Raw genomic sequence first — 14,696 nt, forward strand, 5'->3', positions numbered from 1 at the left:
GTTCCAATAGTAGGGAAGGGATGGAGAGGAAGGAGGACCACACCTGCCATCTTAGGGCTTTGCTGGCAAGGGGCACAATCCCTCTTCAGGTATAGTTACAAGCAGAACTGCATTTGATTTGCTTTTGTTCTTCATCACCTTTCTTGATCATGCTTGTTCATATTTTTATCACATTAGTCTACTTAAACAATGTTTTGCTTTTTAAAATCTCTATGGCTGTGTTTTCAGAAGTCTATTTCACTGATGTCTTATATCATCTTCTACCTTCTTCTCATTTCTTTGGCTATCTATTGTTCCTTTAGCTTCTTAAGTTGAAAGTTAAACTCATTACTTTCATTCTTTGTTTCCTGATCAATTTATTTCAAGCAATAATTTACCTTCTGACTATTTTATCAGCTACAGCCATGAAATTTTGAAAAGTAGCAATCTGTCATTTATTTATAATATTTTATTTGTTGCATTATTTTCTTCTTAACCTAAGGATTTTTTTTAGACTTTAGATCCCTAGAATTTTAAAATTTTTATTCATCATTTTGGAATTTGATTTCCAATTTTATTACTTTATTATCGTAGAGCATGAGTTGGAAGATGCTGACTCTGAAATTTATTAGTACTTTCTCTGTGACCTAATACATTATCCATTTGTTGGCAGAAAAATTATATAGTGTTATCAAAATCTATCTGCATATTTATATATTTACTTATCTTTGCTTACTGAATTAGTTTCTGAGATTTGTATGTTAAAATCTCCAAGTAAAATTATGGATTTATCTATCTGTCCCTGTTGCAGTTGCCTAATATATTCTGAAACTATATCATCCCATTAACATAGGTTGTAATCATTTTTTCTTCTTAATATATTGTTCCTTTTGCACATCTCTATTTGCCATTTTGTAATTTATTTTCACCTTAAGTCCCATTTTGTCTCAAAAATGGGACCACAGGTTTTCCTTTCATTCATTTTTGCATTAAAAATTTTTGCATTAAAATTTTAATTTTGCATTAAAATTTTTTGCCCATTTATTTTCAAACTTTGTGTGTCAATAGACAATGCTGGAATTTTAAAAATGTGTCCTCCACACAGCATGATCTTTCAAACATATCAGTGAAATGATCTTATCCCAACTTGGATCCTTTCAGTGGCTCCTCATGTCTCCTAGAACTGACCCTATGCCACCCCCTACCCTCTAGGGCCCTGCAGGACCTTCCTGATACCTCCTACTCACATTCCGTGCTTCCCTAGCTCCCTCAGTCTGGCCACCCTGCCTTCTTTTAGCTCCTTCAGCATGCAGTCTTGCTCCTCCTGCCTGCAGGAATTGCCCCATTATTCCTGCGGACTCCATACACTTCCTAGATCTTTACATGGCTGTTTGCTGCTCACCTTTCAGGCCTCAGCCCAAACATTGCCTCTGCTTGGAGGCCTTTCCTAAGCCTGGACCTGAAGGATGCCCTGCCTGCCAGGTGACTGCTTGGAGCCTGCCCTCACCATCATTACCAAGCATCTTGTTTATTTATGATGTCAGACTCCATGATATCAGAGACCTCATCTGGTTTTCATTGCTACAGCCCCAGTCCCTGAGCAGTGTCTATTTAGTAGGTGTCCAGAAATATCTGCAGAAAGAAATTCTTGGAAGAATGAATAGCGCAGCTATCACAAGTAATGTGCAGAAAATCTAGCGAGATGTTTTTATAACAATCGTTCAGAATTTGGTCTTTCCTTCAACCCTTAGACCCATCTTCAAGTTTCATGAGACACCCCCCAGAGTCATACACTCTGGTTTTTCTTAAGGCCACACCTAAAGAAGATGCTGAGCTGCTAACTGGCACCAGGTTTCTCTGGGTGATCTTTGCTCCTCTCTCTCTAGTTGTACATTTGTTTGAGAATTTGAAACCCTCAGAGCTTCTGAATAAAGCACCCATCCCCCTCAACCCAGAAACTCTCCCTATGTGCTAAAGGTTAAATATTTATTAGGTTTATTTTAATCAGGAATAAATACATGATTTAGCAAAATGTAATGCTTCCCATTTAGAAATCCCTCTGGGTGCTCCCCAAACTTTCCAATCACATTCTTCACAACAGAAAACAATACACAAGAACATAAGATGCTGTGCAGACATCTGGAGTTCAGGGGGTCACCTGCCTTATGCGGGAAGTCAATATCCACAGTGTTACATTCATTTCTCATACGTTGGCTGGTTCCTTTGAAATAGCCTTTTGGAATTGTTGGGGAAACCACAGATGTCTCCTTGTATAAACACACTGGAATCTATGATACAGAAAATCGTGTAACTGCACATACACATACCACTAGCACGATGAGCTCAGATGGACGGAATGCTTATGTGAGCAGACAGACAGGGAAAGATATGGCAAACATGTTCCCCTCCTTCCCCAGGATCCCTTTGAAACCGGGAAACATGAGTCATAGATTCATCTGCAGCCCACTCTTTTCCTAGCAGGATTTGGATGGCAGCTTCTCCTTCTCTGGCTATACATTGTGTTTTCTCCCTTGTCTCTTAAAATTATGCGTGACATCATTAATCCACTTGAACTCCCCATCTTTCCTGGAGTTCAGCATTTTTCCTCATATGGATGCCAGACCCTTCTTAGAATAAAGTACTGGGTGAGTTAATTCTTTAGACTGCGTCCATTTCTTTAAAAAAAAAAAAAAATCCAACTATTCTTACCTACCCGATCCAGCCAGCCCTTCCACTCTGAAGAGCAGCTGGAAAATGAGCCCCTGAGTGTCTCTCACCTGTCTCTCCAATTCCATCCTAAGCCATGAGCTGATTTCTCTTTTTACACATTTGTTTATACATTTTTTTTCCCTGTCTACACCGTGAACACCTCTGTTGGGGGTTGGGACTTATGCACCCTTTTCTTTTTTTTTTTTTTTTTTTTTTTTTTGGCTTGCCTGACACCTTACACAGGACTTAATGCAATGCCTATTCAGGTAATAAATGAATAGTTGATGCATTCATACAGACAAGAATCCCAGCATCTCAGAGAAGCTCTGTCTACGCTGCAAAGCCATGACTGCAGACATCAGGGAAGCTGGTGCAGTTCTAGGCTCGTCCCCTTGATTTCCCTGCCAGCAGCCTTCCTCTCATTCTCCTGGCCCTCTGCAGAATCAGGGGGGGCCATCTGACTTCCACCCACATGGCTTTGGTGCGGGAGCAGGCCAAAGGTATCTCCCATTTGAAGGCTAGGAAGTCCTTTGGGCTAACGTTTAGTGTCACGAAGTTCCTTTAAAAAGAGAGGAAATCATACCAGAGGTCCCTACGGATTGGTTAAAGTAGTTCCATTCAGGGCACCCATCTGCAAACCCAGACCTTCTGCCAGGCCACAGCTTTTGTTTCCTCTCCCTCTCAGGCTTGCCCATACAGAAGTTCTCTCCAATGACCTCAGAGTACTATCTGGACAGGTGCAGTTCCTTGGAGAACAGTCCTGGTGCACTTCCTTGTGCGAGTGGCTTTGTCCTTCCCACACATGCAATGTGTGCACACAGACATGCTGGGCTCTTCCAAGCCTCGCCTGACATGTCATGATCCAATGTTTCGTGATGCCACAGCCCTGGTCAGACACCAGGGAGGGGTTCCTTTGGTCACGATGTGGATAGACAAGATGTGAATTTGAGTCTCCATGTGGCTTCTCTTGGCTTTTAAAATATGTGAGATTCCCAGGGATCAGGGAACCTTGCTTTTTGCAAGATCCCAGGCAATAGTTGGAACTTCTATTCCTTTTGGGCATGAACCATTGTGTCTGTTCTTGGCTAGTCCTCAAAGTAAGGTGGTGATGAGAAGAATGAGCTCTTTCTCTTGCTGCCACCGTACATCAGGGAGACGCTTTTCTTCTTTCGATCAAAGGAGGTATTGTCCTCACTGGTCAGGGACAGGTAAGAGGCTATGCTCTCTCGAAGGCCATAGCTGAAAAGGGATTCGTCTACCCCAAGTGGGTTCTCTGTTCCCTCAGGGTTCTCATGCAGTCTGTTGGTCAGAAGAAAAGGGGACAGAGAAAGGGAAAAAAAGAGAGTTATAGAGAGAGGAGGGGATAAAGGGCAAGAAAATGAGAACAGCAGGAAAAGAAAAACAAAAATCCTGGTGACTATTTCTCTAACTTATTATAATTTTTATTTATTTATTTTAAGATGGAGTCTCGCTCTGTTGCCCAGGCTGGAATGCAGTGGTGCAATCTCTGCTCACTGCAACCTCCGCCTCCCTGTCTCAAGTGATTATCCCGCCTCAGCCTCCTGAGTAGCTGGGATTACAGGCATCCACCACCACACCCAGCTACTTTTTTGTATTTTGAGTAGAGACAGGGTTTCACCATGTTGGCCAGGCTGGTCTCAAACTCCTGACTTCAGGTGATCTGCCCACTTTGGCTTCCCAAAGTGCTGGGGTTACAGGCATGAGCCACCGTGCCTGGCCCTAACTTATTCTAATTATTACCCTTACCTATTATTCTAACTACTCTAACTGCAATCATTCTAACTCATTATTTTAATTCTGGTTCTAACATTTGTGGGCCATGTGATCTTGTACAAATCACTTAACCCATCTGAACTGCTCTTTTCTTGGATGGCTGACACTTCCAACTGTAAATTTTAGTAAAAATTAACTTTTGTTATTTACAAGAAAGAGTAGTTTTCTTCCTGTCTTGCATACTTTTGATCTCTGATTTTCTTTGATTTGCCAGTGGGATGTCTGGATTGATACTGAATTATTAAGATAACCCACAAATCCCAAACTACAGATATCCTTTAAAATTCACGGGCTGACAATGGAATAAACAGAACAAATCCATGAAATTTTTTTTTCTCTTAGAAAAAACAAAGAAGTCACTATAGGATTCTGCTGATGTGTTTAAGCTTTGTGAGTGGATTTTAAATAATATTAAATTTACACAGGGTGTGTTAGTTTCTAGTATCCTAACAATCAGAAAAAGAAAAGTGGTATATTTCAGCTAGAATGTATACTGCTGGCATAGAATAAGGACTCAGTAAATGTTTGCAGAAACACGGGGAGCTGCCACACACATCGTGAGGCCTGAGGCTGCCCCTGCACCCAGGGATTCCCTTGGTTTACACTTGTGTGGGGTGCTCACCCCCTAGTTTCAGCAGGACTGGCTGACCCTGGCCATGGTTTTCAGGTACTAGGCACACATACTGTTTTGTGCTCACATGTTCATGGAGCACTTGCATGCACACACACACACACACACCATACTCACCTGGACATTCTCCTCCAGTCCACGGTCTTCTGACGCAAGGTGACAGGTGAGTTGGAGGCCCTCACTGCTGGGGCAGCGGTGCTTTGTGTCAGGCAGGGTGTGGTGAGCACACAGCACAGGCCATCAGCCACCTCTGAGGAGGAAGCAGACAGCCGGTCAGGGACCCTGGATATGCCTCAGCCAGTGTAGGGTTTGGGCCTGAGACACCCACCAGTGCAGCTCCCTGGCTGTTGCCATGGGGAACTGGACCTGAGATTTCAAAGGGGCATGGTAGGTAGTGGCAGTGCTGAAAGCCGTGTGCCCAACTGTTTGAGAAATGTAAGCATGCCCTGGTATCCTCTGCACTTAGCCGGGCGCGGGCAGAGAGAGAGGTTTAAGATCCAGTATCAACCAAGCTTGAGTTTGAATTTTTTTTGAATTTTACCCCGATCGTAAATTACCAGGAACTTCTCTGAGCTTTCCTTTCCTCAACTGCAGAATGAAAGAAATGAGGGAACAAGTGAGTGCCTGCAGAGGCCGCGGCCTTCAAGGGTTTCCCATGAAGGCCCAATCCATTGACCTCACAGGGTGTGAGAATGGGGCTGTGTACAACACTGATCCCCACAATTGTGCATTTAGAATGGCACAGGTGGACTAAATACACCTCTAGAGGAAAGATAAAAGAAACGATGAAAGAAGGAAGGAAAGGAGGGAGGGAGCAGAGGAGGAATGAAAGAGGGCGAGGAGGAAAAGCGAAGGTGAGAGGGAGAAGGAGGAAGAGGAGGAGGTGAAAATAGCACAAAAAGTAGAAGATACAGGAAGGGAGGGAAGAGAAAACAAAGATAAAGAGGGCAAAGAGAGAATGCAGACAAAGAAAGAATGAAAATAATCTCCCTTTCACTCTAGAGGCTCACGCACAAAAAGAATAAAAATTAAATAAACCTGTTTCTTTTTTCCCTTGTATGAAAATCTCTGTGTAAAAAGTCTGACTCTCAGGGTCCCCTGTCTTTCCAGGTACATTACAGTGTAGCTTCTTTCTCTTGGAAGGCTTCTCCCTAGCCCATGTTATCATGAGAAAGACTTGATTCTGCTGTACTCAGCCATCTTAGAGATTGAGGAAATTCTGTGTAGTCTTGTTCAGGCTGAAAACCCCAGTGCTTCTGTGCCCCGGGGGGAGATGATGTGGCCAAGGGGGTGAGGTGCCACTGGCCTCCAGCAGGACTAAGCCACCCCTGGCCTCAGAGCCAATCCACCACCAGGTTTTAGAAAGCACATCACCCCTCTGACAGGCCCCACTTCCCATCTGATTTATGGAGTGCTCTCTGGGGCATCCTTGCCAAAGAACAAAAGGAATTTGTAGCGGAAGGAGCACACTCAGCCTGTCACAGGGCGGGCAAGCCAGGAAGACCCTGTTACATGGTTTCAGTCTGACTTCAACTGTGAACTCCAATGTCCACCCACACAGGTGCCCTTGGAGAAATGGGAGGTGAGACCATGAATTTAGAGGGAGATTTAATTGGATGGGAATCTAAAATAATGACCTGTCATGGGTTGGAAATGGAAACGACCTCCCAGGTTATGAGGCGAGGAAGATGAAGTCAGATGCAGAGGCTGGAGAGATCAGCTGCAGTGTGCAGCACAGGCAGGGGACACTCCGTGAGTGTCCTTCCTTAGGCAGGTTAATACTCAGCGTGAAAAATACATTTTGACAAAGAGCAAAAGAACCACCACTCATAAGCACATAACATGAGCCCAGCACTGAGCTAGCCTCAGCCCCTGGATCTCATTGAGGCCTTGATCAACTTGTGTGGTAAGTATTGTTTTTTATTTTATTTTATTTATGTATTTATTTATTTTTTTACAGACGGAGTCTTGCTCTGTCGCCAGGCTGGAGTGCAATGGCGCAATCTTGGCTCATTGCAACCTCCGCCTCCCATATTCAGGCGATTCTCCTGCCTCAGCCTCCCAAGTAGCTGGGATTACAGGCACATGCCACCATGCCTGGCTAACTTTTTGTATTTTTAGTAGAGATGGGGTTTCACCACATTGGCCAGGATGGTTTCAATCTCCTGACCTCGTGATCCACCCACCTTGGCCTCCCAAAGTGCTGAGATTACAGGCGTGAGCCACCACACGTGGCCATCAGTGTTTTTATACCCATTTTGGGGAGGGAAAAACTGAGCATCCCAAGGTGAAGTAACTTACTCAGGGCCATAGAAATGTGACCAAAATCAATCTTATTGACTCATTCTAAAAGCAACTCATTGCCTCTTAAATAGAGAAGAAAGACATCCTCCAGCTGTCCCTTGGGTTCAGACACGCTGGTGTATTTCAACCATGTCTACATGGTTCATCAGAATGCACATTCCTCTGCACCTTTAGGGTCCAACACCTCTATATTCAAGGGTTCCTAGACCCTTAAGGTCCCTAGCCCTTGATTTTCCCAGCCATATTTTAGAATTCATTTATGCCCCACGCACTCTGTTCTCCCAGTAACCACTATGCATGGTGTACTTTAGGTGCCACATTTTTCACATGCATCTTTTTTTTTTTTTTTCAATTGAACTAGCAGCAATCCTGTGAAGATTATTGCATTTTAATCCCCATGTTGCAAATGAAAAAACTGAGCCTCCAAGATGCCAAGTAATTTGCCAAAAGGCATCATGATAAAAATTATAAGCAACCTGTTGTTAGATGTCTATTCAAACCCCTGGTGCACAATTCCTCTCATTCTGTGTCTTTTTTTTTTTTTTTTTTTTCCTGTGAGACAGAGTCTTGCTCTGTTGCCCAGACTGGAGTGCAGTGGTGCAATCTTGGCTCACTGCAACCTCTGCCTCCCAGGTTCAAGCGATTTTCCTGCCCCAGCCTTCCGAATAGTTGGGATTACAGGTGCCTGCCACCACACCTGGCTAATTTTTGTATTTTTAGTAGAGACGGGGTTTCACCATGTTGGTCAGACTAGCCTCAAACTCCTGACCTCGGGCGATCCGCCCACCTCAGCCTCCCAAAGTGCTGGAATTACAGACGTGAGCCACCGTGCCCAGCCCATGTCTTTAGAATGAATCCAGTGGAGATAAAAGTGGCCATGTGTCTTCCACTTGGGGATTCTCAATGGGGCATAGGAAGCACTTCGGGTTTTTACACCTTTTCAGTTATTCACAGAGGTGAACAGATGACTGTAATCCATTGAGTGGTTCGATGACCAGGAACATACCGTGGGAAGACGCCAGTGCTGCACTGGGGTGAGATATCCCCCACGGTTAAGCAGCGGCAGGTAGATTTGGGTAGTCTGATAGCCTCATGGCCTCATGGTCCCTAGAAGCTTTGCTAGGACAGCATCCTTCTCATGTTTGCTTTTGTCTATGCAAAACTTATGGTCTCCACACCCCCTCCGATGGTTGTTATTAAAAGCCAAATACCACAACCAGCCTTTTCTTACAACCAATATAAGTTGGCTGTTTCCAGGACTCCCTTCCTCTTTCGGTTTTACCTGGCTGCTCAGTTTTCAGATATCACAAGTAATATGTGTTATTTTTTTGCATCTGCTCTTTGGTAGGCTATGCTGAACACGCTACATGAACGATCGTGTTTAATATTTATTCAGTCACCTGCTAGGAGACTGTATTCACTCACCTCCCATAAATGGGGACCCCAGGTTCTGAGGGGTAGCTGACTTTGCCCAAGGCCTCACAAGGTGCAGATCTGAGCTTGGACCTCCCTCTCCTGAGCAGCTATTTCTGCTTCATGCCCTGCTGCTTCTCATGGGCCAGCTGTGATAACCAAAGTCCTGTGGACTTGTTTCTACTTGAAATGCACTTTGCTTGCTCAGTTCAAGACCACATATACAAGAGAATGCCAACAAAGTTGCCCCAAGCATGTGAGGTCAAGCATCCTGAACCCAGAAGGGAGAAGATGCTGTCAAAGCAAAAGCAACCTCTTCCTTTCCTCCATGCAATATGCGAGTAAGTGGGGAGAACGCTGATGTTCCGCTGGGTAAAAGTGGCTGGTATTTAATGGAAGCTCGTGGTTATGAGCCAGGCACCCTCCCCACTTTCCATGAACTGACTCTGTGGACTCTCATAGTGTCCTTGGGAGGGGGAACTATTCGTGTCTGCCTGGCACAGATGAAGAAAGTGAGACACAAACAGCCAGCCTCCGGCTGCCCAGCTAACACTGAGTGGATCTGGGATAGAAACAGAGCTTCCAGAGCTGGTTTTTGGAAATTTAGCATTTAGCTAACTGTTCACAATTTCTCCCTTTTCTGTAGGGTAAAGTTCTGACTCCTGAGCTGATGTTTGGGCCTTTCACACTGTAACTCAACTGTCTCTCTGTGGCAGTATCCTACACTCTTCCAGCCACCAACACCACATGATGCTTCCTTTATCTCAGTGGATGCTCCCCATCTTATCAGCCTGGGAGAATTCAGACCTCTCTCCTGGGTCTGTGACAGGCACAAAAATGAGTTAAATGTAATTCCTAGTCTTTAGGAGCCTGTTGAGGAACACAGCCTAGCACACAATTAACCAGGCCACACGGGAGCATGATCAGAATGCTGGGAAAGAAATCCTTGGCATGCTGTGAGCACAGCGAAGACAGGCAGCCACTGCTAACTCCTACAGCTTCATCGCAGAGGCGATTCGTGTTGGCCTTGAAGGTCAATGAGGATTTTGACAAGCAGAAAAGGGAGAATGAGTGGTACTCTAGAACAGAGCCCCAGAGGCTTGAATATGTATGGCCCACTTAAGGATGTGCAAGCTGGTTGCAGTTGTGAATCTAGGCACACCCTAACTTGTTTAATGCACAGGTCAAGAGAGGGCAAATTTGAGATTAGCTGCATTTTGCTTATTAAGGCAGCATGCGCAAGCAATCTGTTTCAGTCTGAAATTTACAGTCTGAATTAACAAGAGAGCATATCATGAAGGCAGCATGGGCAGAAAGCAAGAGTAAATCACTGCATTTATTGGTGACCCCTCTGCATTCCAGACAGATAGCGCCACGGAGCAATTAGCTAAGAGGGGTTCCACCATCACAGTCACTCCAGATTGAATGTCTCTTACCAGAATAGTGGTTCACCAGGTCCTCCAGGCACTGGAAGGTGAGCCTCGGGGAAATGTAGTACCAGTTGTTGGGCAGGCGGAAAATGCGGTAATGCTTTACCTGCCTGTGTCTCACCGACAGTGAGTAAAACCCTGCAGGAGGTGGAGGAAAAGTCAGTGGGTTCCACCTGTCCTCACCCCAAGGCACCCAGCTAACCAGCGCACCACCACTGAGGCAGGGATACCTGCCCACCCTTGGGATACAACAGTGATGCTAGGACGCAGCCCTTCCTTCCACTAGACCCTTCTCTGTTTAGATGTTGCTTCCTGTTACAGACTGCAGGAGTGTATTATTGTGTCAAAGCAGATGTGTTCGTCATATGGTCCTTATAGGTTTTTAGGAGCACAGGTTTCATCCTCTTGGCTTTTTTTTTTTTGAGTCTGGGTCTTGCTCTGTCACCTGGACTGGAGTGCAGTGGTGCGATCTCAGCGCACTGCAACCTCCATCTCTTGGGCTCAAGGGATCCTCCCACCTCAGCCTCTGGAGTAGCTGGGACTACAGGCATGCGCCACTATGCCCGGCTAATTTTTGTATTTTTTGTAGAGATGGGGTTTTGCTACATTGCCCAGGCTGGTCTTGAACTCCTGGACTCAAGTGACCCACCCACCTCGGCCTCCCAAAGTGCTGGGATTACAGGCCTGAGCTACCGTGCCCGGCCTCGTCCTCTTTGTTTTTTGAGGCAAACACATTGGGGTGCTTCCACATCCTAAGGCCAAACGGAATGACTGTAGTGTGGTTGCAACCTGGAGCTCCAGGGTCCGTGGTGGTTTTTGACTCCTTCCCGAGTATACTCCAAGATGTCATCCCTACTGTTTTTCAGCCCCTGTCCCACCAGTGCTGCCACAGCACACATTTGAACAGGTCCTTGCAGTTATGCCCCTTCTTTCTTTGTCTGTACTCTCTCTGACTTATGCTTAGTCTTCTCAGAAATTTGGAGCAGCTGAGTCATCTTTCTGGGTATCCATAAGAACCGCGTGAAAGGCGGGTTATTGCTCTTTGAGCCTCGTTAGAGCAATGACCTGGTATGGGTTGGTAAGAGTAGAGCCGCGGGCATGTGCCTCGATTTCCCCAAGTGCAAAATGAGAGAATTGGATGTAGGCCATGTTTCAGGGTGCTCTCTTGCTCTATCTTCTGGGGTTCCAGGAGTAGAAAACACCCAAGAGACAGAGGAGAAAGGGAGCTGATTGATTCTTTGCTATCTCTGCTGGGCAGGGCTAAGCAATGGCCAAGAAATCTCTGTTAATTCTCAGAAAGATCATAGGAGGTATTGCCCCCAATTATTTTAAAGATGGGAAAACAGAGGCCTAGAGCCCCTATGAGATGTGGCCAGAGGCATGGGGCTTGGGAATGCCACCCTGGGGTGTGAACCTTGTCCTCAGCACGTCCCTCACAGTGCCCCAGGCCTGCCATGAGTCAACCCAGCGTGAGCCTTCCCGTAAGGTCAGCAGAACTGGGAGTGTGGTAAGCAGACCGAGGGTAGCAAGTAAAACATTGTCAGAGCTTTGCATAGCCACGGGGGGCCTGCCACACCCACCCAGCTCCAGCAGGACGGCACATCTGCCTGATGACATCTTTATTTTTAGATGAGCTGCGGCACCCACCCTGGGTTCTTTCTCCGTTTGGCCAGGCCAGTTTAGAAGTTTCTTTCTGAGTCGGGCCATCCTGCCTCCGGGGACCTCTAGGACAGGCACAGGATGTTTTGCTTTTGCATTGATCTTTCTGTCCCCCAGCATGTTTGTCTTTTAGAGAAAAGTTGATCTTGGATTTTTTTAAATCATGTGTATGGGGTCCCTGCTTTCGGAAAGCAAGGCTGGTGCCCATTTTGGCGAAGGGCTCTAGCACCAGGTGGCTTTGGCACTTATTAGGTGCATGGAAAGTACTCTCAGATAATGTGTTTTCTCTTATTTGATACCAAATGTACAAGAAGCAAGCCAGGAACTTGAAGATACCTTCTGAATTTTAAAAAAGCTATTATTATGATTTAGTCTGGGAAAATCCTAGCTGTGAAGTATTTGGGAATAAACACGGTACTCTCCTACTGTGAATCTCATGGTCTAGATCAGGGGGCCAAGGCTTAGAGAGAGAGAAGTGGTAACTTAGTAATTTGTAAGGCTAAAATTGGAACTTGGGACCCTTGCTTTGAATCGTGACAAAGAGCTCACTCTATTTATGTTTTTACTGAGGTACTTAATGTGTATGATGCAAGGAAATTGTAATGCTAGAGGGGATGGTGACTGTGTGTGAGAACACATCTGATTCTCTGAGCTGTCTGACTTAGTTACAGAGCACAGAAGAAACTGACATCGGGACTCTCTGTGCAGCAAGACCAACACAAACATTATTACATTTGAATTTCACTACAACCTTACAAGGGAGGGGTGTTCTCTCCATTTCACAGATGAGAACACTGAGTTCAGACAAATCAGTCCCAGAGCTTGACAGCACAGACCAGGCTTGTACCAAAGCCTATGTTCTATCTGCCCAACATGCTGCCTACACACTGCATTCAGTTTTGTTCTCAGTTGCTGGAAAAATTTCCAGCAGGAGTCATCAGGCCTGATGTTGGCCAGGCCCGTGGCCGTGCCCAGCCGGCTCCCCACTGCCTGTCTCTAGTCTCCTTGCTTCTCCACTGGCCTCCCCAGCAGCATGTGGGCTGCAGGGAGCTTAACTACATCGGATCGATTTGCATGGACGTAGGAGGAAGGAAAATGAAGCCACGTAATGAGTCAGCCGGGAACAAAACATGCTTGTCTGCCCCAGACGGGGAAAGATGAGTTGGGGGTCACTCACCTTTCTTGGTCTCACTCTCCCTGATCATGAAGGAGCCGACCTTTGTGTCTGGCAGCTGCAGCAGCTCCTCGGCCTTGTCTCTGCCCAGACCCTCAAACAGCCAGCTGGAAAGGAGGAAGACAGCCGTTAGGATCTGGAACAAGCCCTCCCCCAGGAAAGGCGGGAATGGGCCTCCCACCATACTAAGCACTTGAAAGCTAATCCTCATCTCCACCCACTAAGACAGGTAGCATTATCTCTCTTTCACAGACAGGAATACTAAGGGTTCCAGTGATTAAGTAATTTGCTCAAGATACCATGTCAGCAGTTGATAGAGTTAAAATTAGAATGCATTTTTCTGGGACATCCAATTCTATAACCACCATACTTCACTGCTGCTCTTCCTTTTATTTATGTGTGTGTGTGTGTGTGTGTGTGTTTTTAATGGAGTCCTGCTCTGTCACCCAGGCTAGAGAACAGTGGCGTGATCTTGGCTTGCTGCATCCTCCACCTTCCAGGTTCAAGTGATTCTCCTGTCTCAGCCTCCCAAGTAGTTGGGATTACAGGCACGCACCACCACATCTGGCTACTTTTTGTATTTTTGTTAGAAATGGGGGTTCACCATGTTGGCTGGGCTGGTCTTGAACTCTTGGCCTCAAAGCCATCTACCCGCCTCAGACTTCCAAAGTGCTGGGATTATAGGCGTGAGCCACCGTGCCCAGCCCTGCTCTTCCTATTCGATATGTTAAGGGATATGATCACCTCTATTAGATTGGTAGCCTCTCAGGGTCATAATTATGTCACTCCTCCTGGGTCTTCACCACCCCCAGCTCCCACCAGCTGCGGCCCCACACCTTCAGCATGAAGGCCTTGATGCATGCTTGCTAATGAATGAATAGCCCCAGGGTGAGCAGCTGATGTAGAAGAGTCATGTGATTCCCATCTCTTTCAGAACGTGACTCGCATGGCAGCTCCTGCTCCACTTTTGTTCACCTTCATCATCCTAAGCATGGAAATGGCATCTGGTATTCACAGTTTTAAGATCATGAATACTGAAATTAAACTTGCAGAATTCCAGTCTTCAAAGGACTCAGGCGGTTATCTCTGTTTCGCAAGATGAGTATGTGGCGCGTAGAGTCCTCCTCTGGACGTGAAGAAGTAACTTAGTGTTTATCAATGGATGCCTCCTTTCTTCTCCATTTCCAATATGCTGTGCATTTCTTTGCCAACTTCTGGCCTTGGTAACTTGACAGATGAGGATAGCGTAACTCCAGGAGGTGAAGCGACTTTTCCAAGCCCCTCACATGGAAGGAGGGAAGCGAAGATTTGTGCCCAGGTGTGCAGGACTCCAAAGCCACCCAGGAGGCTGCAGAGGCCTCACAGGCATGACTACAGGAGGAAGCAGGGTGCTTATTTTCTCATCGGTTGAGCCTACTTTTCTAAGATTTATCTTGTTCGTCTTACCCATTTTTCAAGGAAGGCACATAAGCATTTTTGGCAGTAAGGATTCTGTGTGTTTCTGGATAGGTATTTGATTAGAATATAGCTAATATTTATCGAGTGCTTACTGTAATGCTTGGCATTGCTCCAAGAACTATACATGTATCATTATATCTTATTC

The 14,696-nt window shown here is 45.8% G+C and overlaps 2 protein-coding genes across 4 annotated transcripts in view; one reads left to right on the forward strand and one right to left on the reverse strand.

Annotated features, from left to right (window-relative positions):
- The window catches only part of TG (thyroglobulin), a 273,399-nt gene that overhangs the window by 170,594 nt on the left and 88,109 nt on the right, over positions 1 to 14,696 (forward strand). The gene's annotated exons all lie outside the window — the stretch shown is intronic.
- SLA (Src like adaptor) overlaps positions 1,958 to 14,696 on the reverse strand; it is a 65,699-nt gene continuing 52,960 nt past the window's right edge. For all 3 annotated transcript variants that reach the window (XM_038000106.2, XM_008001583.3, XM_008001582.3), the window contains 4 exons: positions 13,097 to 13,200; positions 10,267 to 10,398; positions 5,231 to 5,363; positions 1,958 to 3,987 (listed from right to left, as the gene is read on the reverse strand). In XM_038000106.2, coding sequence (XP_037856034.1) covers positions 3,774 to 3,987; positions 5,231 to 5,363; positions 10,267 to 10,398; positions 13,097 to 13,200 — 583 coding nt within the window. In that variant the 3' untranslated portion in view covers positions 1,958 to 3,773. The remainder of the gene's footprint in view (positions 3,988 to 5,230; positions 5,364 to 10,266; positions 10,399 to 13,096; positions 13,201 to 14,696) is intronic.

The sequence above is a fragment of the Chlorocebus sabaeus genome, chromosome 8 (assembly GCF_047675955.1).
Source record: "Chlorocebus sabaeus isolate Y175 chromosome 8, mChlSab1.0.hap1, whole genome shotgun sequence".
Classification (NCBI taxonomy): Eukaryota; Metazoa; Chordata; class Mammalia; order Primates; family Cercopithecidae; genus Chlorocebus; species Chlorocebus sabaeus.